Below are 26,974 nucleotides of genomic sequence, written 5' to 3'. Positions count from 1 at the left end.
GAACATCTCAGGGTCACTGTGTATTGAGAATAGTGAAATGCACATCTACACACAGCGATGATTATCTGCATGGGAGAGCACGATGTGGAGAGGAAATATTCCTTTGCATGACTGCAGAACTGCCAGTGGTTTTCTCTTAGCTTCTGATAAATTTTTTGGTGTTTTTATTTAAAGGTTTTCCATAACGGAGAGTGAAGGTAACATCCCAGGTCAGGTAAATTTAAATGAAGCTACTCTTTGATTTTTCAGATGAAATATTTCCGCAGTGTCTCAGTGGCACAGTGGGTAGTCGTGAACACTGCCGTGTTTAAACAGTGGCAGGGAAAGAGGTGGAGATGTTTTAGACGGGAGAATTTTACATCTTTTCAGAAGGCTTTTTTGATAACTTCTGTCTTTCTTCTGTTGGTTTCTTGTGTTGGTTTATTTTTATGGTCTAGGAATAAGTGGTTTTGGCAGGGATGAGGGAGCTGGAGAGTGGGAAGCCAGTGTCCCATGTTGTGTCAGTGGGCTGGGGGCCTCTTCCTGAGTATCCCTGGCTCTTACAGGTGCTGCATGATTTTGCCTTCAGCAGGGAACTACTTTGGTAGGTAGCATATGGTGGTTCCATAGCAAGGTAACAGGAATCTGGTGGTTGGTTAGATTGAAAAGGTTCTATTTCAGTTGTCCTGTAGATCCTGCAGATGTGTTGCCTTGATGTATGATCTCCAGCTCATGCATCTCCAGCTGCCTGTGTAAAGAGGATCAAGGAGAGAGCACAGAGCTGCTGTTGGCTTTTGCCATGGAGGGAGAGTGGGAACTCCTGTGTTAATTGCCTGTAACTGCCTTGAAGTTGATGCTGAGGAGTTTGTCTGGATATGCCTGGTGCATTTCCATCAATGGGCTTTTGTCAGAGCAATTTAGAAGGAGGTGAAGGGAAAAAATTGCAAGCTACAAGACATTGACATAAAAATACATCATCTAATGTAGAGCTTCATTTCCTAAATTGGCTTTTAAATGGTAAGACACAGCTATGTGTGTGGAGCTCAACAGTGCAGTTACTGTTGATGGTAGAATTTAGCAAGTGGATTCCTGGCTGTATATCTTGGTGGAAATATGTTTGCAAAGGATTCAGAGGCATGAATGAAGCTGTGGGGTTGGCTGAGGAAGAGGATGGGAAAAAGGCTGTCTGAACACAGCTCTTGCAGAGCAGTGGTGGGAGGGGTTCCTATCTCACTGCAAGCTGGTGGTGGAGCTTCCTGCACTCCTGTGGGAGGGAATCATGACAAATATTTTCTATTAGGAAAGTGGAAGTAATGACATATGTCGTGTGTGTACTTTTTGCCTGAGATGTGCATGACTGTAAAGAAACAGATGGCTCCTTTAATTCTAATCATGGGCATGTGGCTCCGCCGTTTATGAGGCTTTTATTCCTGCACAGATATATTTGTTTAATTCTTTTTAAGAGGAAAGGAAGAGAAATTGCTTTACATCAACTCATTACAAGTTACCAGGAACAATGCAGATTATTAGAAAATCTGTATCCAGTGAACTACAAATATGTTGCCTGGAGCAGACCTTAAAAAACAAAGCAGTGTCTTGTTTCCTGTGGAGTCAGTGTGTCTGGGAGTGGTTAGATGGGGAGAAGGTGGAAGTCTGTTGGCCGAGGTAGGAGATGCTGGGCTCTTTCTTTGCTGGGTTGCTAAAGCCCCTGCTTGCTTTTGTCCCCCATGGTCCTGCTTTCCTTTGGCTTGTGCCTGCAAGGCTCTGCCTGTGTCTTTCCCTCACACCCTGGTTATTTCCTTAACTATGAGTCACCACAAGCTGCGTGTTGGGACCAGCCTTTCCCCAGTGGCCACCTTGGCCCCTTCTCTTTGTACCCCATAATGACGTGTTCCGACAGTAAGATGTTCCTTCTGTAACTGCTTCAGCAGCTCTGTTGCTTTGAAGCAATAACTTGACATATAAACCATTAAAAAAGTGATATTTGCAGATGCCACAAGTTTATTCTTTTGCTTTTAGTGCTCTCTGTTGAGAGAGCCTTGCTTCAAATAAAATACGTTCCCTTACTGGTTTAACAAATGTAGCACTGTAGTCAACCTCTCCAGAGTCTAATGGCACTCTGTCCATAGCACATAATTCAGAGCAATGCTAATTTCTTCAGTCTCACTGGAAAGTATGGCAGATAGGAGTACATTTCTACAGCTAGAAACATGTTGCCATGCTTTAAGCGCCCTTGGACAAAATGAAGATAGTTGCACTTAACAATGACAATATTTTAGTAGGTCCTAGCTTGTATTGTGCAGGCTTAGCTGCCTGCTGATGAGTTTGAAGGCATGGCTGTATTGCACATTGTGTGCTGGGGCTTGGAATGCACGGTTCCATTCTTCCAGAGGTCTCCTCACCCTCAATTATGGTGTTGGCAGGGAAAGCTCTCCTTCAACTAAGGAGTTTTTCTGTACAGTTGTGTTGAGGCTGTTTTGCTTATCTATAGCTTATATTTATTGTTAACACATCCAACATCCCATCAGTTCTCCACCTTTGAATTTTACTCTTTAGTTGACACTTCCTAAAATGTTATGGCGAGTGGTTTGTGTGTTGGAGTTAATAGTGTAAGAAACTAAGAGAGGAAGTTGGAAAGACACAATTAAGCAGTGGAGTTGTTCCATTAAACAAGTGAATTTCTTCACTTTTTGAGTTCAGGGGGCAAAACTCAGTGTTCAGTGGTGTGGGGAAGAAGGAGCATCAGGAGGAGGGCTGGGATGGTTGGAGCTGCTGTTACTGGTTTATTCCAATTCCTTGAAGATTAAATAAAAGAGACATGTGAGATGGGGGGAAGATAGTAGTGATTAAGAAAAGTGTTTTCTAGAGAGCTGGGGCCGCAATGGATGGGTTGTGTAGATCTTTATGTGTAGTCTAATGTGTACTTCTTTGGGTGTTGTTGGAGGTAACTCTTAACTTCAAACCACTCAAATACTCCTGGCTCTTATTCCTCTTGTGCATCCACAAAGAACAAATTGCTGTTGTGGTTGGGGTGGTTCTTCAATTTTTTTCAGTGAAATAAGACCAAAGGATTACTAAGTTAATGCATGATAGCATATCTACAGTGTCCTCTAGATTGATTTCTTTTGATGCTTTAGTGCGTAGCAACTCTGTGTGTACAGAGGGAAAACAAAGCATTAACTAATCTTAACTACATGGATTTTCTTGATGAGAGAGAAAGCTGAAGGAAAACAGAACCAAAAAGAGGTCATAATTTTAATTGATATGAGCAGGAAAACATTTAGAAATGAAAGGAAATGAAAGTAATTTAGCAGCAAAGAGGAGCGACTTTTTCTCTTTTAGCTTAGTTTAAAAACGAATCGTCTTTACATCAGAGCGCTTATTAAAGTGAAGGTGCATTCTGAAAAGAGCATAAGCTGTGTTGTTTCAGAGCTGGTGTCTGGCAGTGTGAATAAACATCTGTTGGAGTACAACAGCTGCCCAGAGAGTGCTGGCGTCACCAAACCTGGAGGTGTTCAAGAACCATGGGGATGTGGCACTGAGGGGCGTGGTGATGGGCATGGTGGGGATGAGTTGAGGTTGAACCAGATGAGCTTAAAGGTCTTTCCCAACCTTAATGATTCTACTATTCTCTTGGTTTATTTAAGTAGCAATAAGCACAGAAATGCTTTTTCTCTACCTGTGTGCAGCAGCCTTCTCATCACTGCTGGTTTTATAGTGACAGATAGCCTTGGTTGCACACCAGGATTACGGATTGGCTCTTGGTATTTCAGTGGTGGCATGCACATGATTTGTCTTTTCTACCTTTTCCTTCCTGTAAACTTAAACCATCTTTGCCACCAAATATAGGGAAGAACTTATCAGTTTTGTCTGTTAACATTTGTCGTGCATGACCATCTTCACAATACTGTTTATGTTGCTGAAGAGTCGCTCTTCTTATCCAGTGAAATGACCTTTTCCTAGGTGGAAACAGAAACTAAAAATGTTATAGTATTTCTTCGCTGAGCAAATGTTAAATCTTATACAGATCAAGGTTTTCTATTTCGCTATTTCTCTGAGGTTTTCCTGAGACAGAAGAGGCATTTGGCACAGCAGGTGATCTCTGATGGTGTCTGAAAACAAGGCAGCAGTCACAGGAGTGTGATGGTCGCTGCTCTAGCGAGTGCAGCTTACATCAAATTGCTTTAATGAGTCAGCGCAGTTGTGCTGGCCTTATTACATTTCTGAATTAATGGCTTGGAAGGAAGTTTGTTAGCCTGCAATACTTGAAACCAAATCAAACAGCAGCATGCCATATTGTATAATGACATAAAATAGAAGAATTTGAATTTAAATGTGCTTCAGTCTGCAGGCAATCCTTTCTAATAATAAAACAAGCACCTACCAACAGATAGATGTTAAAAGAACAACCCTAACCATTCAGGTGTCAGTTCTGAACATATCACTATGAGTCTCCTTTTCAGGTTCACAGTCTCTCTCTTATAAAGCTGGGGTAACACAGATATGTGTGGATATATTCATGCCAATGCATGTATGTATATGAAATTTTACATATAATATTTAATGTAAGATGCATTTGTCTGTTTGGGGCTCTGTTTTAAATGCTCCACACCAAGAGTATTCAGGCTAGGTTGATATTGTATTTTCGATGGGAGGTTGCTGCTTTTTGAGAAGAGACATGAAGATTTCTGTAATCACCTGAAGGCCTTTGGGTCTCGTTTGTTAGCTGATGTGGTGTATTAGGGATTTATCTTAGGTGTAATCTCTAGCATAATCTTGTTAACCTGAGGAACGCTGAACACCCCAAAACTGAAGAGCATTCCTGGATTATTCCATCCTTTACACCCTTGAATGCTAGCAAAGGTAGCTTTGTCTCAGTACACCACCGGAAACTTTTATATGAATGCAAACACCACCCACAAACTTCCCCTCTTTAGTGCTCTCTTCCTCTGTGTCCTTTATACCTCGTGTCTGTTTTCTTGGAAAGATTTCAACTAGGAAGGGAAAAAAAAAAAGTCATAGTCTGAATACAGGAAAAATCTTGGGCTGGAGATTCTACTTTCTTGTTTAAAAAAAGAAAGAAGAAAGAAGTTTGACTTTGATTTGATAGGTTTCATTCATCTCCTGTTGGGTATCTTCTCCCACTCCTGTCCTTTCTTGCAAGTCCTGTGTCAGGTGCACAGAGAGGGAAAGGAGTCTAAGGAAAAGAAATAGAAATGGGAAAATACATAGATGTCAAGAGTGCCAAGGGCAGCAGAAGTTTACAAGTTTTAAATTTACACCAACGTGAGAACTGGAAACCAATTTAAGGCAGAGTGTGTGGGTGCAAAGCTTGCTTTATTTGCCTGCCACCCAGGCTGTGTTTCCAGGGGTGGAGCCCATGGAGTGGGGCTGGAGGTGGGGGAAAGATGAGGCAGTGCTCCTCAGGAATAGGGGAGAATGCCCCACAGCCTGCACTGAGGCAACTGGGAGAGAATGGGTGCTGGAAGGGCAGCCTCTGGTCCAGAGTAGGGGGTTTGTTTGTTTATCTGTAGCCAAACAAAGGGACAGACAGCCACCAAACCCCTAATGTGAATTGCTCCTTCCTTCTGTGACTGGTGAGGGGGGCATTCAAAACAGGACCAGCTTCTCATTTCTTACCCATTCCCAATCACCTGCTGAACAATAACTTTCTGTCTGTAACAACCGAGATTCACACCGGGATCTGCATGAGTTCCCAGAGCTGTCACTTTTCTCTCTTAATAATTTATTTACTTCTGTAATTACTTTGGGTTTTCATGACACCCAAGGAGAGAGTCTCCAGCACAGATATTTAACATCTGAGTTATATCCCAGGCTGTTTTGTATGCTGAGGTGTGCTTGTAGTTATTAAAACTTGCCATTCACCAGAGTGGTCTAACTTTGCCAAAACCAGTATGAAAATGTGTTTGGGAAATGGGTTACCATGGTTGGCCTATATGATCTTAGTGGTCTCTTCCAACCATAATGACTCTGATTCTGTTTCTTGCTGTGCACTGGACAAGCCTGCTGTAGCTTTTTAATATTTTGATGATCGCAGTTTTAATCATGAAATTGTTGGCAGATGACAAGGAGCAGATCTGAGTGCAGTAAGGGGAGCAGATGACTTCCCTCACTAATGGGTTAAACCGTAAGTAGTTGGACTAGAAGCATCTGCATTTAAATTATATATTGTGGTGCCTACCATATTCCTCAGTCCTCAGACTTAGACCTGACCACTGCTCCCTTCCAGCCTGTGGGTGTTGGTTGGGATTGTTCCCGTGCAACGGGAAGGGTGAATGGTGCATGCTTGGGTCTGATGGTGCTGAGGGGCATCCAGGTGTGAACCCCGCAGCACTAGGCAGAAGGAATATGGTGGGATTGTGTTCTTTGTGACTGATGGAGTCACCGGGGAAAATAGCACTAAGGAAAACAGGGAGGGAGAGTGGAGAGATGGAACACAGGCAGAACTTCTGTCCTTTTGTACCACCCCTCCTGCCTTCTCCTGGCATTTCTATGTACACTTCCAGGAAATCTCTGCTTTAGCTCCCAGTGATGTCAGTGTTGCACAGAGAGGGTGATCCCATTGATTTCATGCTGTGCATAACTCATGCTTTACAGAGAATGTATCCACTGGCCTAACCCAAATGGATAAGATAGGAGAAAACAGCTTGATAGGATGAGAGGGAATGCCCTCAAGTTGCACCAGGGGAGGTTTGGGTTGGATATCAGGAAATACTTCTCTGGAAGAGCAGTGATGCACTGGCACAGCTGTCCAGGGACTGGTTGAGTCACTGTCCTTGGAGATGTACAGAGAACATGGAGATATGGCAGTGAGGGATGTGGTCAGTGAGCATTAATTGATGGTGGGTGGATGATTGGATGAGATGATCTCAGAGGTTTTTTCCCAACCTTAGTGATTCTGTGATTCTTATGGAGTTATGTCACAGAGAAGGACTAGAAGCCCCAGAGGCCTCTGCTGGTTTGTTCTGCTGTCATTCTTTGCTGAATGTTGAAGGGAGTGTGAAAAGTGATTGACACGTTTTTCAAATGTATTTCAAATCTTCATCCTTACAATTGTAAAGCTTTAGACTTTAATCTCCTTGGACTTATGGGGTAGGAACGGAGTCACAGTTAAATGCTTCCAGTAGAATTGGGCCTTTTCCTTTAGTTATAAAAATTTAACAAGATTGTAATTAAATTGATGAGTGTAGACCACTGGGACTCAATTTAACCTGTTATACATTGAACTGAGAACTGAAGGAGGTAAAAATGTATTGTTTATAGCAATCTCTGTGGTAGCAGCACTTTGACTGCATTCTCCCATCATTCCAATCTCAGCAAAAGTGTTCTGTCTTCCTGAAGAAGCTGCTAAGTCAGTGTCAGAAGGAGGCACATGTTGTGAGAGTCTGTTCTGTCACAGCATCCACAGTGCAGGACAAGCTGTTGGTCCCAGCGTAAAGCAGGAGCTTCCTCATGGTACATAACAAATCATGACAAAACAGGGTCTCAAAAAATGCTTTGAATGTTGGTTAAGGTATTTGTACCAACAGCCATCTGCAAAAAGCGATCACTTATGGGTTAATGCGACTCTCAGATTCACTTGGTGGCATTTTGCAGCTGCAAATGGCCCATCTCAGAAGAGAAAGCAGCACCTCGATCTGCCTAACAAGTACTGCATAATTTGATATGTGGTACCAGACTGTTTGATCTATAATAGAAAGAGCAGGACTTAATCAGTGTTGGGGGGAATGTGCCATCACTCAGTGCTGATCTGAGAGGCAGTGGGATGCACACTGGGGGCATTCATTCAGATCTGAGAACCAAATCCACCTGGAGATGCTTCTCCAGCCCTATCATATCCTCTGTGTCCTGGCCCTCCTCCCCTCCCACAGCCCCCCATGGCACCTCACTGCTCGTTGATGGAGACACATAAGGGGTGCTGTGTGCTTTGGTGGAGTTCCAGCAGGGAGGGAGGAATGTCCAGCACAAGTAATCTCAGAGCACTGAGTTGTTTCAGGAAAAGCATGCTGGCAGCTCAACCAGACGCTCTTGTTGCTGCTGTAATTAAATAAATAAGCAAGCAATTAAATAGAAGCTGTGGCAGTCTAGGAAGCGGAGCTGTCCCCTGCCTCATCCCTCCTCCCTTTCCCTGTTGCTGGCGGCAGAGCAGCGCTGCAAGCTGGCTGCGTTTTGCATGAGATGTGGCTAAATTTCTCAAGGAAAAGAAAAAAATATCCAGAGGGACAAGGTGCCGTGCTCCTGTTTCTGACATCTTAAGCTTGTCACAGACGCCGAGCCTGTTTCGCCCAACATGATTATCTCTCCCTTTGTCAAGGAGGCAGATGCCTCAGCTAGGAAAATATCGTCCCCAGCCTGTCATCTGGATGCTATAAATGGAAATAGGCCTTTGCAAAAGCCAAAAATTATATTTAGTTGCAACTATGGGGAGGGGGAAGGGAAGGAATAAATAAATTCCAAACCCTTCAAAATTACACCAGGAATGCTTAGGTTTGCTGTAACCAACTGCAAATGTTGATGCATTCATTAAACGTACGCCGTGCAAATAAAAGTTATTCTTCCTGTCACTCCTTTTATCTTACCTAAGGCACTCACTTGCCAGTCAGGCTTCTGTGTACAAGCCATAAATATTCAGCTTTTTCTGGAATAGTTTTTACCCAGTATTTTCTTGTTTTCATCTAAGCTCTCCATATGCCAACAGAAGTGACAGCAAAGTGCTGCGAGCTGGAGGTGTATATTTGGGTTATTTAGCCTTGGATAGCCTGTGGTAGCCTTATCTGACCAGGCCTTATTAGTTCTGTGATAAAGAATGAGCCAAAAATAAAATTACAGTCTTGCTGGTTTAGGTACGAAGAAAATTTAAACATTGGTTGTGCAGTGGTGCCTGGAAACAACTCCTGTGTGTTGTGTCACTGCTCTGTGGGGTGGGCACGAGTGCCTGTGAGAGATTAGTTCTTAGGGCTCAGGCTTTAATAGCTTTCTGTGTGTGGTGCTGACTAAGCAGGATGAATTGACAGTGTTTTAAAAGCCACTTGGGAGAAATCAGGGAGAGGTTTTGCAGTGCATTCCACCGAAGGAAAAGTTGGGTGAGCCAAAGAAGCGTGGACTTTTCTAACAGTTTCAGGGTGAGGAGGAAAAGTGTCCTCACACACACACTCACCCATCCAGCCATCCACCCAACCAAAGCTCACGATGAAGTTGTACTTCAGTTGTGTTAGTGCTAATCATCTGGGATGTGTCATCAGCAAGGGGTCCTTACCAGCAGGAGGTGAGCAATGAGTTGTTAACTATGGACCTGGCAACCTGTGAGAAAGCAGAGAGAGGACTGTGGAAACAGGCACTTGCTGTAGCCTAACACATGGGTCTGTGCAGAACTCTGTTATCAGAGGATTCTTTGAGAGCATAAATGAATTAATTGCAAAAGGCTTAGTGACATCAAATCAAAGTGTAATTGCATTTGCTGTGTTTTCCAGAAGGGAGAAATGGGGAGATGCAATTAGCGATGAACCACACTTGACATTTTGCCCTCCCTGTTCTAAAAATGCATGGAGATCATTGATGGTCAGGACCCTGCTTTTTAATTCTAATCCTGAAGGTGTTTGGTGTTGCTTTTGAGGCCCTTTAGGATGCTGACTTCCTGTGTGGGTGTGCTGCTGCCAGCGGAGATGATGAATTGTGTGTCATCCTCTTGGCCTCTCCACCCCATCTCTCAGCTCCCAATATTATGGTCATAGATCTATGCAGACCATTCTGTCCCTGCCCTGAGCAGATGAGCATCACCCTGGGAAACTGTGAACTCTTATGGGTAGAAGCATGGAGTTGACTCCATGAAGTTTTCCCAAAGACTTGTCTGGCAATATTGCTCTCCTGCCACAGGTTTGTTGGCAGCCATTAACATGTCTCTGGTCTTCAGTGCAATTTGGTTGCTGTTCATTACCTCAGCTCTCTACTGAGAGGCTGTCATTTTTGTTTATTTTAGTATTCCCTGTTCTATTTTAGGATCAAAAAGGAAAAACAGTGAGCGAAAAGAATTAAACGCTCTAAGTTTTTCAGAGAATGAGGCCTTTGAAAATTGATTTTTTTCCTGCAGTTTAATTTCATGGGTGCACAATTTCTATTACACGTAGGACAATTGTGGTGCAAGAACTGTAATATATATATATTTATTTTAAATCTTGTAATGTGTTATTTATGGAAGCATTATACTTGTAATGATTCACTTACAGGGCTATTGTGACAATGGGAACCTATCTTAAAAATGGGAATTTGCAGTATAAAATAGTTAATTAACAGGAAGAGAATGAGCAGAGAAGTTGCATACAAAGTGGCAGCAGTAAGAGAATAAAAGCCAGACTTTGTATGGGTTTGAATGACATAGAAACTGAGATGTCATAATGGAGGAAAAATGACTACTGCAGGGAGGCAGATACTAATCTGGTTTCTGCACCTCATCACTGGTAATGTAATCATTGAAAAACCTCTTAGACTTGTTGGGACTGACTTGGAGAGAGTTATGTTTGTAAAATAGTAAATGGGGTCCATTGCAACTGTGCAAGGACCAGCGGATGACTAAATCCTGCAGGGGACTTTCTTGGGTGTATCGAAATACATTTGCCAGGTGCAAGATAACGTCAAGTAAATATTTAAAGCTGCAATTGTGCCATGGCATGTTAGAGGATTAAATAAAGGCACCGAAAGGGGTTGGGTGGTTTCGTTTTAAATATTTTGTTTAAATGAAGGAAAGCAGGGATGTGGAGATGTCATAGTCTAGATGCAGTGCTCATCTGGTGAGAGATGTGGGAAGTGCAGGCATAGTCCCGTGGCTGCTGAGAAGTGCTGTGGAGTCTCAGGTGTGCTGCAAATGCACCACCAGGTGTTCTCCAGCTGCTGCTTTGATTTACTGTGATTTTGCAACTGTGGTGCTTCCATGTTGTGCGTGGACAGGGCCTTCCCTGCATGGAGGCTGTGGCACTAAGGAGTTCTGGTTGAGTTTAGATATGAGCTGCATGGTCAGGTTGCAGCTGAACAGTGCTGAGTGTGGGTGGTGAGGAGGTGGGGGGCTCTGGAGAGCCTTTGTTTAAGCCAGTGTTGAACTTGTGTTTATGCAACTTGTGTCCAATTACATTTTGATTCCCTACAAGCTTCTGTGGAGCTCTTAATTACCTTATGTTTCTTGTTCTGGCTCTCTGCTTTGCTATGTGTGGCTGGATATTTACTGATGGGAATGGGTATTGGGATCTTTGCCTCCTTTTCTTTAAATTTTCAGCCAAGTCCCCATTATTTTCACTTTTCTGAGAATAAACAAATGGAACACAGTGACCATATAACACATCAGCTCTCCACACAGCTTCTCTTTTGCTCACCCACAGCTATTTCAAGTGCCCTCAGTGCCCTCAGCATGACACTTTGTCTAGCCATGATGTGAAGCTCAAGCAATTTGTCAGACTCTATTAATACATGATATGCAAAGCATTCCTGGAGAGAAACTTCAGCGGAGATCTGTCAAATTTGGCCGAGGGAAACTATCTTTTGTTGTCTTACCTGGTGGGAGAGAATGACTTCTGGTGGGTAGAGGCAAGGTCTGAGCCCCAGAGGCACGAGCAGCTCGACCCAGCTCTTGGCAATTGAGTCAACACTGGTGGCAGCTCCTCAGCTGTGAGATACAACAATTACATCAATAATTCGAGTCAGAAAATTGACAGAGCCGTTTTATTGCGTGTGAGAATGACAGTGAGTCATCTCTGATCAGTGTGTTCGGCAGCCTGGAAATCCGTGGGCACCCAGGATATCCTCATCCCATGTCTGCATGGCAGCTCAGGACAAAGAGAAGCAGCTCAAAGTCACTGTCTCCTTCCTCCCAGAGATGGCTTTGCACAGGTTTGGTCCCAAGAGAACAAAGCTGTGATGTGTTGTAGGCAGGATGGAGTGGGACAGCATCTCTGCTGCCCATTCTCCTTAACGTGGGGCATAGTGCAGCAGTGAGAGTCAGCCTTGTCAGTTGTGTAACTGCTGGGAAATGAGTAGGTAAAGGCAGACGGAAATGCTAATGAAGTTTTACAGAAGTCTCTTTAGGGTTTTGTTTCATGAGCGCAGTGCATTGGTAACGTGGAAATTACAGTAGATTGAAAAGTAAAAGGAAAGGAGTATTTTCTTTTTTTGAACCTGCAAAGACCTCGTTTCTTAAATTAATTCTGCAAGAAACCTTTAAAATGTCTTTTCAGTTCTCCAGCAGTCACTTGAGATGCAGATGAAGTCGTCGGGGCTAATATTAAAAATACAAGTGCTTATGTGGCACCCAGAGCAGGGAGCAATGGAAGGACTCCAACACAGGTAATTAGGAACCGTGCAAGTACTGCTGAGCTCACTCTTTGCAAAATTGAATTGTCCAAAGCAGTGCGAAGCTCAGTAATGAGTGTTTGCAGGACCTACATACTCAAACACTTGTTTTGACAGATGTATGAGCCAAATTTTCAAGTATTGCAAATTGCTCTGAAGCTTCTCTTGATTGTTATTTTTTTTCCCCTGTTTAACTGAAGGTGATGTGAATCCGCAAGTCTCAGACATTTACAGCAACAAAAAGCCCTTCCCACATTTTCAAGTGTCAGAACCAACTTCCAGAATAAGCGTTCTCATTTATTTTGAGCTATGTAAAGGCCCAGTAGGCATAAATATGGTAATGACACCAGATAGTGATTTGTGTCTGATGCAGATGGTTTCAAAGCAGTACAGAATGGGACTGTGGTATCCCTAGGGACCGCCCCACAACTGCAACTGTGTGTTAAAAGGAGTGGCTTTCACCTCTGCTAAAATGAAGACCACTTGCTACATGTTAGACCACTAGGAGATAGTTTGTATCTCAGTATTGAAATGATGTATTTTTTCTTGAAGTACCATTTGTCTTTACTAACTTCGATAGGCTGTTAGGAGCAGAGAACTGCAGTATTTGTTCCATGCCCCAAAATGTGAAATATGACTTTTTTTCCATAGGGCTCTACTGTGCTTGTTGCCTTGCGTTACTCATTATGTCATTTACATTTCTGAACACCAATGCAAGCATAGGCAACGTAGTGTGAAGATATATAGATGTATGTCTATAAAGGCAACAAGCTCTACTGTTATTTCAGTTTGACCAGAACAGCTTTATTTGATCATTTTGCCATTTACTCTCCAAGGGATGGACTGGGAGCATCATGCTTGCTGTGATGCAAGCAGCTTGGGGTCCTGCTGTGTGCCTCTCTCATCAAACAGGAATAAATGGACAGTGAAAGTCCTCCTTGTGTGCTCCCTGACCTTGCTTTCATTAGCCAAGTCACTGCACATTTGTGCTCACAGCAAGGCAGCGACATCATTCCTGCTGTCTATGATCGTAATTTGAAGTCAGGGTGCATGGAAATTGTTGCAGTTCTGGTGCAGTTAAGCTGCTCGTGGCCATGCTGTCCACTGTGTGGAAGCACCACAACGTTGTACAAAAGGAAGTTGGGTGGCTGAGACTGGTGCCGATAGGCAGAACATGAAGCTGCTCTCTCTAAGCACGATCGTTAAGGTGGGCGGTAGCAGATCAGGTAGCTTAATCTTGTGCTGATTTGTCACGGTGCTGATTAAATTGATTTATAGTGGAAAGCAAAACCCCTCTGTGTATGTGCAGCAAGTGCACTGTAGTTGTACTGCAGTGATAGTATCAATGCACAATGGATTTAAGGATGTCCAAAGGGATTTAGCTTAGTGTAAGAGGGGAAAAAAAAATACTCTCAAGCACGAGTGCTGAACCTTTGTCAAATGAAGTGCGGTCCTTTTTGGGAAGAGGAGGGAAAAAATGATCAGTATGGTTGCACATCCTTCTCAGATGATACTCCATTCAAGTGAGTACAATAGTGTAGTGCTGCCTAGGACAGAGGAGAGTAAGGAAGTTGGCTCATGGTTAAATTCATTCAGTCACATCTTTGGTGTTAGAAAGCTGCTGGCTGCTTAGGCAGTGGCTTCTGCAGGAGGTGCTGTGCAGGCAGATATAGATGGCAGTGCAGGCAGCAGCTTCTCTTGGTTGTGTGAGTGACTCCATTGGGACTGTGGTTGGATTGTGTTCTTAAGGGCCATCAATTTGCTGGCAGGTGGAGTTACAGAAACCAGTTGTGAATGAAGAAGTTTAACGAAAGCCTTAGCACAAGAAAAGAGCAGCAGGAGAAAACTGCAGTCTTTCATTTGGCCGTTTTAAAAACGAAGTGCTGTCAGTTCGTAGGCTGCTCCAAAAGTAATGCCTGCTATTTCCACGGAAACTACAACAGATACAAAGAGCCCAAATACAAATAACACCATTTGATAGAGCAAATTCTCAGCCACGCAACACTATTTTTCAACATACCACCATGAACTATGTATTTTCACCAGCAATTAACGAGAGCCTATGTGTTGTGCTGGTACAAATCTACCATTCCACCAACATACGCCATCACCTTCATGGGTTAATGCAATGAAACAGGAGGTATTATTTTGGAGCAGTCCTCATATACATACATGTGTATGTTTAGGAAAGCCTCCCATTTCATTGAAGCAGCAGCCCACAGGTGACCGCTGCCTCCCGAGGCAGTGCAACCATGCTGCTCTCCCTGGCGCGCCAACGTTTTTTACTCCTACTGATTAGTTTTCTGTGCTTTGCTTTGAAAGATTTCCTCGGAGGCCATTTCTCAGAACAGCTCTTTCTGTAATGGGTTTCAATTTTAAAACACTTCATTTCTTGCTTCCCTCCCTTTGTTAATCCACGGTAAATGAGGCAGATAATTGGGAGGTGTCACCTTCCTGAATGGTGCTTCCATTCTTGCCCCTTTCTTCCAAGCAAAGTGCCCAAGAGCTGCAGCAGTGGTGAGCCTCTGAAACAGAATTTTGGAGGACTGCTGCTGTTCATCTCCTGCTTCCCAAGAGGTACGTAGCAGCTGTTCCTATTTGCAGGTTTCCAGGAGAGGTTCAGTCTTTTGTTTGAGGATTTTGTTGCCTTTGGCTGGGTACTGTTCCTTCCTCCTCCAGGATTATTCTGATTCCTATCAGTGTTGCATTTTTTTCCCCCTTCACCTCGAGGGAAATTTGTTTCCTTTTTGTAGCTCTGGTGTTGTCAATAGATGCTCTATAAATAGCAAGGAAAGCTACAGGCATTTCTATTTCTGTTGACTTCTTTTGTCATTTTATTCTCCCAGCTCCAAATCGGGCTACATTAATAAATAAAGTTACATTGCACAAGAGCATTCCACTGTTTCATGGTTGAACTGGATGATCTTAGTGGCCTTTTCCAACCTTGATGATTCCATGATTCTGTGATTTGTAAATAGTGAACCACAGCTCTCCAATAAGCTGTCAGCTTTCTACTCATCACTGGACCATCCTGGCAGTTCTCTTACCACCTCCTCTTGTTTTTCACCACAACGTAAGGGTATTTTCTTAGGAACAGTGGCATTCCTTGCTTCTTCTCTGGCTCTTTTAATGGCAGCCAGAACTTAATACAATGCAGTGCCTTTTGGTGGTCTTGCAGTCAGGATGGGTTGTTCAGCAGCTCTCCAAAAGGTGACCCTAGTAATGCTGTGGGGGTGCTTACAGCTCTGTGCCAGTCCGTGTGCCCATGGCTCTCAGCAGACGCTTCAGAGCAATGAATTGTACACCATGAATTACTATCTCATGTGTGGTGGTGCATGGAGCAGCCCACCTGCTTGGAAAGCAGCCAGCATCCGTTTGCTTTGACAGATGGGGAAAGCAGAAAGCCACTTGGAGTAAGCAAGGAAACAATATTGATTCATTCAGTGGCAAGCATGGCGAAGCAGTGAACCCATCTGCAGAGCTGAATTGATTCAGCACATCAAAACTGCAGATCTGGTGGCTGGGGAGGAGAAGATGATGGGTCTGCCCTGCTGTAAGCAAGTTGTGGGTGTTGATATAGCCCTTGAAGAGCAGAAATGTGTGTCCTGACCACACACTTGCACACAGAAGGCTGAAAGTACCACCTAGCAACACCCAGAGAGGAAAATGCAGCTCCCCCAAACCAGAGTAGAAAAGCAGTTGTGGGCAGCTGCATCACTGAAGGGCCAGAGAAGCTGGGAAACAAGGCTTTGTTAAGAATGCAGTACCTTTTCTGCATGGGGAAAGAGGAGCCAAACTCTTAGTAGAATTTTCTGATGTTGGATGTCATTGTCTTTGGTGTGCACAGTGATCTAAATACAGCCTTATCTTGGCTCGTCTTTTCGAAGGATAACAGCCTATTACCGCTAGCAGTTAATCCAATTACTCTTCTAGGTCAAGGGGGAGCATTCTGTGCAAATGTTTTGAGAAGACGTGGAAGAAAATGATTCTGTGTGTTTGACCCCAAGAGTTCATATTGCAGATTTTTTCAGCAGATCAAAAAAGTTTAGAAATTCATACTCCTACTGAAAGAAACACGCTCCAAAGGCTGCAGGCATTCAATTTTGATGGTAAGACAAGGAGGAGTGCTGTCTCGCTGAGGAGAAATCTGCCTGCAGATGCACTGGAGCAGATCTAAGTGGGTTTTGTGCTTGTTTTCTGGGGATTGAGGCATCACGGTTGGTGAACCAAGTTGGACCTCCTGCTTTGCTCATGCTTGTCAAGGAATGGCTCTCCATCCTCTCTCACAGCCTTTTGCAGAAGGGATTTCTGATTGCTGCTTTGCTTCAGTCTAGGCCCCTGAGTAGGATTAGGATTTGTCAGATATCTATGGGGATGCAAATGCTGCAGCCTCTGCTCTGACTGCAGCAGCTCAGTTCTCTTTGGATACTGAAATCTGAGCTGGTGTGGTCAGCTGCTACTGCTGAGAAAGTGAGTAAAAATGATGATATGGGATGGAGAACATCCATCTTCCACCAGAAAAGAGTATCTTCTTTTGATGCTCTTCTTAGAGATTCTACTATTGAATCCCAAAAGCCCCAGCTCCTAATAACCAGCACAATCTAATTCAGATCAGCAGCATGAAACATCATTAGTTCAGGTAGTAAAATCCTTCTGTTAGACAAGGAATTTACTTCTCCAAGACTTTAAGTATCTGAGCTCTTCCAGACAACTACTGCCCATCCCAGAATTTATGCTGCACTTACACATGCCATGAAACTGTCCAGAAAAAGCTCATTGCAAATTAGAATTAGCAAATGCAGCTTCTTTGATTTCCTGATCATTATTGTGAAAATAGGAAATAGAATCAGTCCAACTTGAGCATCTCTTCTCTTCTTTCCCCTTCCCCTTCTGTTCCCATCATGTTGTTCAGATACATAGCAGAAATCACATCTCCCCCTGGGATAAAGCAGGGAGAAAACAAAGCACGAATGAAAAGGAGCAGAGAAAATTGTTCTTGCACATATACCTAAAAGCTTTTCATCAGCTGCTTCAATGTGGAAGTGGTATTACCAAAAAATACCCCTCTTTCCTCCCTGCTCTCTGTACTGTATGCACTGATTTAAGCAAGCTAGGAAGATTTTTAAGTTTTGTCCCCACAAGGAGCCGAAAGCAACTTGATAACCTAATATTTTTCCTAAAAGGTGGGGGGAAGTAATCCTACGTAGGTCTAACCATCCTCAGAGACCATGGTCACATCTCTCCTGGCCCTTCTTTCATTTCTGTGGGTGGCAGAGGATGAAGGAAATGCTCAATGAGCATCACTGCTGTATGCTACTGCCCTTTGTATTGTCCTTCCAAGAGTTGTGTTGCGAGAGTGCTTTCACTGTTGCTGTTGTTATAACTTGTTCCCTTGTGCCAAAAAGGGGATTTTTATTCTGGTTCTGGATGCATGATTTAGGAGGTGCTCAAATATTGTGTTGAAGGTAGAATGTAGATCTCTGTGTGTTAAACTGTGTCACATGTACAGGAAGAGTCATATAATCATTAAGGTTGGAAAACTCCTCTAAGTTCATGTAGTCCAGTTGTCCCCCTACCATTGATATTGCCTGCAAAGCCTGACAGGAGCATGGAGATTTCTCTTGCCTGGGTGCTCAGACAGATTTGCTCTATGGCTGTTACAGCCTTCTCTTAGCATAACCAAAGCCTCTCCTTGTGAAAACTAAGGGGACAAGAAAGCTTCCTTGCAGCTTTATTTAACTCTGAATTATATCACAGATTGTTCAATTGGAACCGGAGTCAAGGCCTGTGGACAGGCTTGATGTTATGGTTTCTGGCAATCCTAGATGAAACTGAAATGAAATTGGACATAAAAGAAAGACGTAAACCAGCAGTGTTTATGTATCTGGTGTGATTATATAAGGTAAACATGTCTGAATTTATCTCGAAAAGCCATCCTGGTTCTGGCAGTCATCTTAGAGATGGCTTGCTTTCTCTCAGCAAGCCTTATAGGAAGAAAGGAGCTTTTTTTATTCATGCTGGCTTGATGTCAGTAAGCTTTTATTATTGTCATTATTTTCATTTCTAAAAAACTCAGGAATGTGCTACAGGATGGTATTTAGCAAGTTAAATGTTTCCATATAGGGAACTTAATGGTTACTGCAGCTATCTTATGCCAACTGCTGAACAGATTATTTTCATATATACATAGTTACTGTGTTTTCAGTCTCCCCACCAAAAATAACAAATATATATAGATATATACACAAAAAATAGATATATGTGAAGTTGTGGGATTCTTTTTATCACCTACAAGCTGAGAATACTAAGAATATGAGTATCTTAATCACCTGTCTGAGTCTTGTCCCTGTTTGATTTGTGAGGTGATGGATGTGCAGACAAATGAGGTGTCATGCCCATGGGGATGGAGTTAGGGTGAGCAGCTGCTGAAGGATAACAGAGGCATAGCTGGATGTGGGAGGCTGGCAGAATGGCTGCACATCTGCCCTCAGGAAGATGGCCAAGGAGATGCAGATATGTCTCAACAGAGGTCTCTTCTAAATACTCTTGAGGACAGCACTCACATGATGGAGCATCTGCTGGTTTTCTCATGGGTCTTATGCTGCCCCTGTTGAGTGTAGTCTTGGCTCGTGATTTCTCCACAGTTTAGCTGATTTAAAGCCAACTTGTGTGTCTGTGTGTTACACCACAAAGTGTGAGCATATCCAAGGGTCCTGCAGTTAGCACAGCCTGTAATGGAGGGAGCTAAAGAATGAAGGCAATGTCATTTACTCCACATAGCATGGGATGTAATTACTGCTTTGCAAGTTTTTCTTCCTGAATATTTACTGTCTGAATATTTACTCCTGTAGCGGGTGTGTAATTGCTTCTGTTGTTTGCAGAATCATACCAGATTCTTTCATGATATTTCTCCCATTTTCCAATTGGTTTATTGACAGGTGTTGAACGATAACCCTTCCATAGTTGTGCGCTGGTTACTTTTAGTCATTGAAATGGACATCATCTTTTCAAAGCTTTTTGCTTATATTCTCTGTGGATGTAGCTTCCCAGTGGATTGGTGGCTTGCACCCATATCTGGAGCTGTCATTTCAGTGGCTCCACGAGAGTGTCTGGCTGTCATCACAGCAGGAAAATGAGGCTTTGGGGTTAGGGTTTTTTCCTAGTTTTGCCATAAATTCTCCTTCTGACTTGAAGCCATTCATCACGTTAAGAAAAGGTTTTAGCTGTTCCTGTCAAAACAGTGGTATCAATTATGTTACCCATACATCATTCCAGCATTAAGGCTTCTTTAGAACTGTGTTTCTTTGTATTCGTTCCACATACCAGTGCTGTGGTATGATATTCCTCAGAACTAGAGTTCTTTAGCCCTGTGTTCAAGTAAACCAATGTTTGTTTGCTGATTACAGCATGTTTGTAATTTGTTGGAGGTGTGGTTCTCTTTGTGGCTTATTCACATTAATAAATAATAATAATCTGTCTGCAGGTCATACCTGCAGTGGTATGTTAAGAGGCCATACCTCTTACCTGAGGCTGTTTGTGACAGCGGTGCACGCTCTGCTGCAGGTCAGCCAGCTTGTTGGCAGGAGGTGGCTGTGCGTTTCACTTCTCTGCTGGCTACCCGTGTTTCTCAATGCACATTATCCTTTATCCCTGTAAATGTCAGAGGGACACGCCGTAGGCTTCTCATGCCATTGACGTCAGTGTCACTGCACACAGCTCACTGGTGGCTTTGTGCATGCTCCTGCAACAGCACCATCTGCATGGTGACTTCTTGGAGGAGGAACCCATCAGGGTTTGTTGGGCCTTGGCTCATCTTGGCTGCTGTCAGTATGTTTCATGAACACGTGTAACCTTCAAACCAGCCAAAGTGAAACTGGTGTTGTCAAAAGAGCAATTATCCAGCAGCCCAGGCCTTGTGCTCCAGTGACCTCCTGCTCTTTTTTGAACCGTTTGTGCTTTTCTATTAACTCATACATCTCTTTTAATGGTGTTTTTTTGTGTGTGGATTATTAGTCTGCATTACTGGCACTGCGTGTCGTCTAATGAAGCAACAACTACCGAGGTGCCAAGTGTCTTCTGTGGATTAATTGAGGTCTTATAGAAGGTGACTACCCACTGTGGAATGATGATCAGCTTGAATCATTTATTTATCTCCTAGATACATTTTTTTTTCTTCTTTTACTAATGCTGTTCTTGGTAGGAGATATAAATAAATGAAGTGAATGAAAGTGCAAGAGGTTCATCGTGGTTTGGGGGGGACCCGTGTTTAAATCTGGTAGCTTATGTAATTGATGATGCATTCATGGATATTTAGGAGACAGCTGCATTGCTTGAATTAGCAGCCAGCGCTTACAGAACCATGAATGTATACACAGCTGTGCTACCTTTGCAGTTGTAGCCCACTATGTCAAGGGTTACTTTTCTGATCTTTGGGTTTTTACTTATTCCTTGGATTAGTTACATATTTTGTTTGCTATGTGGTTGTACGAGCTCGGTATGATTTTGGCTGTGGTTCTGTGTCAGTGTATTGCGTTAGGAATAACTAGCAGTGGTTACAGACTGTCCTTTTAAAAAGCATTGAATTTCTGTTCTTGAGTGATGATTTGCTGCTTAAAGCTGCAAGCTGAGGAACCTTGCTATCTCTGTTATTAAGGCTTCATTTTTAGATAGTGGAAAATTGTTTTAATTCTTTCTAGTAATGTAATGCTTTGAGGTAGCGGGAGCTTCCTGTATACTCTGTATTTTATCTTTTTACCATGTAATGGTCTGACTCCATTCAGAAACTGCTTCAGACTGCATATCATTTATGTTATTAATGGCAGTATTGATTTATAAGATCAACTTGAAAAAACATCTTGCTGTTTTACAAGAAAGCCATCAAAAGGATTAATGTGCTTTCTCTTTGTACATCTACTCTTTTACCCACTGGAAATGGTGATCAAGTCAAACATCAGTGGTTTATTATCCTTGCTCTGAGGAACTGTGTGTAATTACATATCCTGATAAAGGCATGTTCTCTTTACGCTGGGGAATAGATACGCTGGTGCTGCATTACCTGCAGACATGGAACGATTGCTCCGTGATGTTAACATAGAGATGACCTGTGGCTAGGCCACAACAGCATGCTTTGCTTTTGTTTGCTTCTTTACCTGCATGCAGAATAGATAGAGGTGTTATAAGGAGAAGAGAGGTTTAGGAGAGAACTGTGTTGCTTTCTGGAGTAGTTACTGTACTATTAATGCAAGCTGCATGAAACAGTATAAATTGCTAATTTTTGTAAGAAGTAAATATAAAAGTAGATATTTTCCCCATCCCTCTACCATCACAACTGAGATGCTTTAACTTTGATTTTCCTTCCTCTAAACCTTTCTCTCCCTCCTTTCTTCCCCCCCCAACCCTGACGTTATGTAGTTGATTTAATTCTCTAGATTGCTTTCCTCAAGCTCTAACTTGAGTTCATTTTGTTATGTGGTGACCACAGTTATGGATGACGCTCCCCCTGGCACTCAGGAGTACATTATGTTACGGCAAGATTCGATCCAATCTGCGGAATTAAAGAAAAAAGAGTCCCCTTTTCGTGCTAAGTGTCACGAAATCTTCTGCTGCCCACTGAAGCAAGTGCACCTCAAAGAGAACACAGAGCCGGAAGGTTTGTGGCACTATGGATCCATGTTCTGTTTGTTTCTATTCTTTTTCTTTTTCCATGTATGTCCCTAGAGTGTGCTGTGTGTTTCCCAGCCTGTGTCAGTGCAATGCAACTGATGCAGGAAGCGTGATGCACTCCATGTCCCCCTCTGCTTGCCTGTTAGTGTCTGATTCAGCTATCACAGGAGACTCTATATAGCCATGTATGGTATCATTCTAGATGAGAAGTAAAATGACGCTGCTTTTTCTTAAATAAAGTTTGTTTGTTTCAGCTCTCATCATTACACACTGCCCTTTTTTTGGCTGCCAAAAATTGCTTGCTACTTCAACAGCATCAATTGCTACTTCAACAGCATCAATTCCAAGCTGGTTCTTTGTAGTAGCGTTTCTGAAGCTTCACTCTGCTGAAAGTAATGGCACTTAGGCTCGGATTCAGCTTGTCCCCAACACCTTTCACTCCATAAGGCTTCTGCATAGTGCTAGAGAATGCTCATGGCAGCTGTACTTCGGCAAAGCAGGATGAAGTCTGTGTGTAATGCACGCCTGGTTGCATTTTGGAAAATGAAATGCATGCAGAGCAGAAAAAAATATGAGTAGAATGTTTTCCTTTTCAGAGAAAGCAAAGGTATGGTCTTTTCTCGTGCTGTGTTAACTAATTTGGAGTTATTAATGAGGTATTCACATCTTTAACTTGTTGGCCCAGTGTACATAAGATAAAACCAATTTTAATTCTAGTTTTCTAAGCATTTTATTGTTCCATGTGTGTTTTTCATTACTGTTTCGTATTTCCAAGGCTTTAACTTTTTCAAAAGATCCAGTGTCTGCCCAGACAAGCGATGCTGCTGCTTGTAGATGTGTGTTAAAATGTAATGTGTTTTTATTTATAAATATATATATATATATTTTACTAAAATGGCATTTCTTTCTCACCTCACCAGAAATATTAAATCTGACACAAACACTGATGTGAGATGTGAGGGAGGTTTTTGTTTCGCTGATACTGCAACTGTACATTAAAATTGGGTTTTGAAACCACGGGGTCTAATTCTCCTCTCAGTCCCGGAGCTGACTCAATGGGAGTTTTGATTACATAGTTCTGAATTCAATGATCATTGAATAAAGCTGAATCCTGTAACACTCTTCTGGATTAACAAATATAATGAATTTCCGATCGTCTGTCAGGATGTGTGTTGTTTGTGGGTAAATGATGAGCCCAGAACTGTTCACATCAAGATCCTGTAGGAAGATGATGACAGCTGAGCTGCTAAAGGTACTCTATATGCTTGGCAAATGGTATGTTGTGAACCGAAGGTTCTACATGAGCTCTAAAGAAAAACATGCTCTGTATCAAACAGATTTGGTCTTCAAAGTTCAGCTCATTGACCCACATACTGCATTTCACTTTTTCTTTGTGCTCATGTAGAACTCCAGCAGAAGCTGATGGTCGTTTCAGTTGAACTTATGCTGAGAGCTGGATTTCTCCTGGTGACTAGTTTAGCTATGATTGTGCGTGGTGGATAAATCCAGTTATGTGCTAATGACATGTTGAAGAGGAAGATTTGAGCTGGGCCTTTTGTCTCCAGACTGTGTGTCTCCTGGGAACGTGGTTTGGTTCAGCAATGAGGATTTCAGGAGCTGCCAGGAGAAGCATGCGAGGTGCAGGCTCAAAAGTGAAGACCTGGAGACCATCAGATCTGCTGTGTTGTTGCCTGAAAGCCAACAGTTGCTCTTCTTAGGTTCTCCATAAATCTCCATACTGTCTCTTTCCAACAGCTGTTATTCCTTCCACTATGGCATATGGTATTGTTAATCATACTTACTGAAAATGTTTAGTTTTAAGAGGAAAACTTTTCATCTTTTACTGCGGTATGTCAGGATGAATGTCTCTTTTGCTTTCCACTTTCCCTTTCTCCTTTCCTCCAGGAATTTCTCATTACTAACAGGGGAAGCCATGGTCATATTGAGTTACCCTACAATCAGCTTGTGGGGTATTATTTCAGTGGAATTTTTGTTGTTGCATGATTTCTACAAGTGTTTCTGAGTAGTACACATCTAGCATGAGAAGGAAAATGTCCTTTTAGCCTCTGCTGCAACTCAGATTGCTTAGGGTCTTTTCCTTTGAAATCTGTACGTGGGCTGACAATGGTGTTGGACCTCCTGAAAGTCTGTGTGTCATCCTCAGTGGTTTGTTGGCATGAAGCTGAAAAATTGAAGGAATTTATCCAAAATGAATGGAATTATCTTAACTGTGTAAACAGGGAATGGTTGATTGGAGCCAATGGAGCGGCTGACAGAAACTCTATCTGGATGCTTTATAGTGGAAGCCCAGCAGTCAGCATCTCAGTTGTGCTCTGAGGATGAATGAGAAAAAAATGTTTAAGCCTTCTATGATAACATAAGGTACAGGAACTAAGTTGCTATCAGGAAACTTCCATTATGCCATTGTCCTATGAGAGGTTGTATGAAACACTGCAGACTTAAAAGACTCTTCAGAGAATACAAAATTGTGCTTTCCTATTTTTTTTTAGCCTGCTGAACAAAGATTTAGGAGTGCATAGCAAATCCTGCATGTTTCCAACACTGCAACTCATCTGAATATTAAATAGTGAATTTCTTCTATGCACTTTTAACCGGATTTTCAGGTAGGGTAGGTGCTCAGGCCACCTCACTTCAGGATTTGGATCTCCTAAGCTCGTGTGATTCTGTCAGGTAAAAGATTTTCCGGGCTTTTTGCAGGAGTGTTTGTGGAATGTTCTACTATTTGCTGAAATACTTGAACCCACTCTGGCATTTGAAGCAGGGGGTCGGTCCATCAGACTCATTTCTTGTATCTGAAGCCCTTTCCTAAAAGCAAGAGAAGGAATGAGAAAATGGATCTTCTTTTTCCTTAAGTAGCCTGTCTTGGTTTCTCGTTCTTCTCCTGACACCCAACGTGTCTGCTTGCCGTCTCAGCATTTTTTGCAGCACCTGTGTGCATCAAATACCCCTTAGCAGAAAAGATTGGTGTGTTTCATACCGACCTGGAGGATGTAGAATAAGTTTTTGGTCCAGCATATTTGGCACACACACCCTGTCTTAAGTAATAAATGTGGAATGAAGGAGAGGAAGAATGTATTGTCTTCTCAAAATGTGGGAATTTCCACTTGGGTCCCATAACCAGTGGGGTGACACATGAGTATGGGCCATAGTTCAAATAGGAAGCTGTGTTTCCTAATGCTGTAAGATACTCTGGACTAAGTTAAAAGATGAACTTCTGCTTCATTCTGCATCGTTTCAGCTCTGTTTTCCCGAAGTCATTCAAGTGTTGACAATGCCACGGATCTCCAAATTGCAATAAAACAAGAGGAGCAGACTTCCTTACCTGAACACGAGGTCCTGTGGGCATTGAGCACTGTGTACAATGACATCCAAGCAGCAGCAACATGCAGGGTGCTTTTGTAGCTTCCCTCAAGCCAGCAACACGGCGCTAGCAGGAGAAGGGCCATCTGAAGTACATTTTGCAGCTATTTGTTCTCTTAAATAGTTTAAACGTAAGCTGCTGCTATCTGTATAAAACATGGTTACATAAAAAGCAGTCTGCTCCTGGAAAACTAATTTGAGTTGTGTTATTACATCCAGAGGAAAGGAAATAATGAGAGAAATGTTTTTTAAAAACACCCATTGGTTAGTCACAGGCACATAATCAGGAGTCTTGGCCTCTTGCCCATAGTTCTGTTTTCATGTGGGGTTTTTTTGGTGTTTTTTTTGCCTTTTTTCTACTTCTTTTGGGTAACATTTAGTCTCCCTCCAGGCATACATAACCTTTTTACACAAAAAAGCAGGCAAGCATCACAAGATCTCTATTGGGGGTAGGGAGAAGGAAATCTGGGATAGCAGCTGGTAATGAGTAAAGGCAGCTTTCCTTAACCAACAGGAAATCTGATTAGATAGAAAATGTTACGGATGCTAATAGGAAACAAGCAGCTTCGCCATTGCCCTTGACAATGGCTTGTTATCTGGGTCTTTAGCAATGGGATGAGTGGCAGAGCTCATCCTTGGGGTAAGGAGGAAGTAGGACACCAAAGCACATTAATATGGAAGCTTGGCTTTCCTGCCTGCCCTGTGTGCACGCTGTTTTGTCACCAGCAGAAATTCTGGAGCCTTTGTGTTGTCATACTGAATATCCCTTCAGTGCTTCAAGTGTTATATCACTGCTGATAGCACTGGTACTTGGCACTCTAATTATACGCTTTTTCTTCCAGACCAAATCAGGCCAATTAACTTGGCTCACTCATTTGATTGTATTAATACATGTGCATTTTTGTGCTTTGGAGAACAAGAAGGGGAGGAGAACCTGTATTTTGAATTGTTGAGAACTGTGAGAGGTTTTTTAACTTCATAAATTGTTCAGAGCTGGAAAAAGTATTCCAGCAGAAATAATAGACATGAGCAATGTGAACCGTAGGTACAGCCCGCCTCGTGTCTGAGATGTTCAGAGCCAGCACGTGTGGCCATGAGACACTGGGAAGGGGTTCAGCATCTGTTGTGCCAGTCTGCCCAGCCATGGGTTTAAGCAGGACCAACAGCTGCCTGGAAGGGATGCTCTGGTTCATTCATAAGGAAGGGCTCCTGCCCCCTCTCAGTCCTCCTGAGGAGAATGTAAAGCTTTCCCTCTGCCGTGAGTCCTGGTATTGGTAAGAAGAAGCAGTGAGAGATGCCTGAAGCTTGTCCAATACTATGGGAAAATGAGCTCTAAATCCTGTCTATCTGAATGCATGTGGAGTTGTTGCAGCTATGGGACTGTATCTGTTGTGAAGGATGATCTAAAAGGAGTGGCACAGACCACAAAAGCCAAAGGTCTGAAGCTGCCACAGTTGTAATGGCTTTTTCTCCCAAAAGAGAAACCAACTTTGGCTCAAGTGATTAAATGATAACCTTCTATTTCAGGGCACTGGGAGGCAGTGGTGACAACAGCACTCTTATTTTCTTCTGAGGCTGAGTACATAAAGCAGAGCAG

The 26,974-nt window shown here is 42.8% G+C and overlaps 1 protein-coding gene across 3 annotated transcripts in view; it reads left to right on the top strand.

Moving 5' to 3' along the window:
* FGF13 (fibroblast growth factor 13) overlaps positions 1-26,974 on the top strand; it is a 204,088-nt gene that overhangs the window by 81,933 nt on the left and 95,181 nt on the right. For 2 of the 3 annotated variants that reach the window (XM_015860417.3, XM_085544562.1), the window contains one exon: positions 21,815-21,982. The exons of the other annotated variant lie outside the window; for it this stretch is intronic. In XM_015860417.3, the coding sequence (XP_015715903.1) occupies positions 21,815-21,982 (168 nt within the window). The remainder of the gene's footprint in view (positions 1-21,814; positions 21,983-26,974) is intronic. 3 annotated transcript variants of the gene reach the window in all.

The sequence above is a fragment of the Coturnix japonica genome, chromosome 4 (assembly GCF_054131305.1).
Source record: "Coturnix japonica strain WE chromosome 4, WE-NBRP24, whole genome shotgun sequence".
Taxonomy (NCBI): domain Eukaryota; kingdom Metazoa; phylum Chordata; class Aves; order Galliformes; family Phasianidae; genus Coturnix; species Coturnix japonica.
This window is presented reverse-complemented; position numbering and strand designations above follow the sequence as displayed.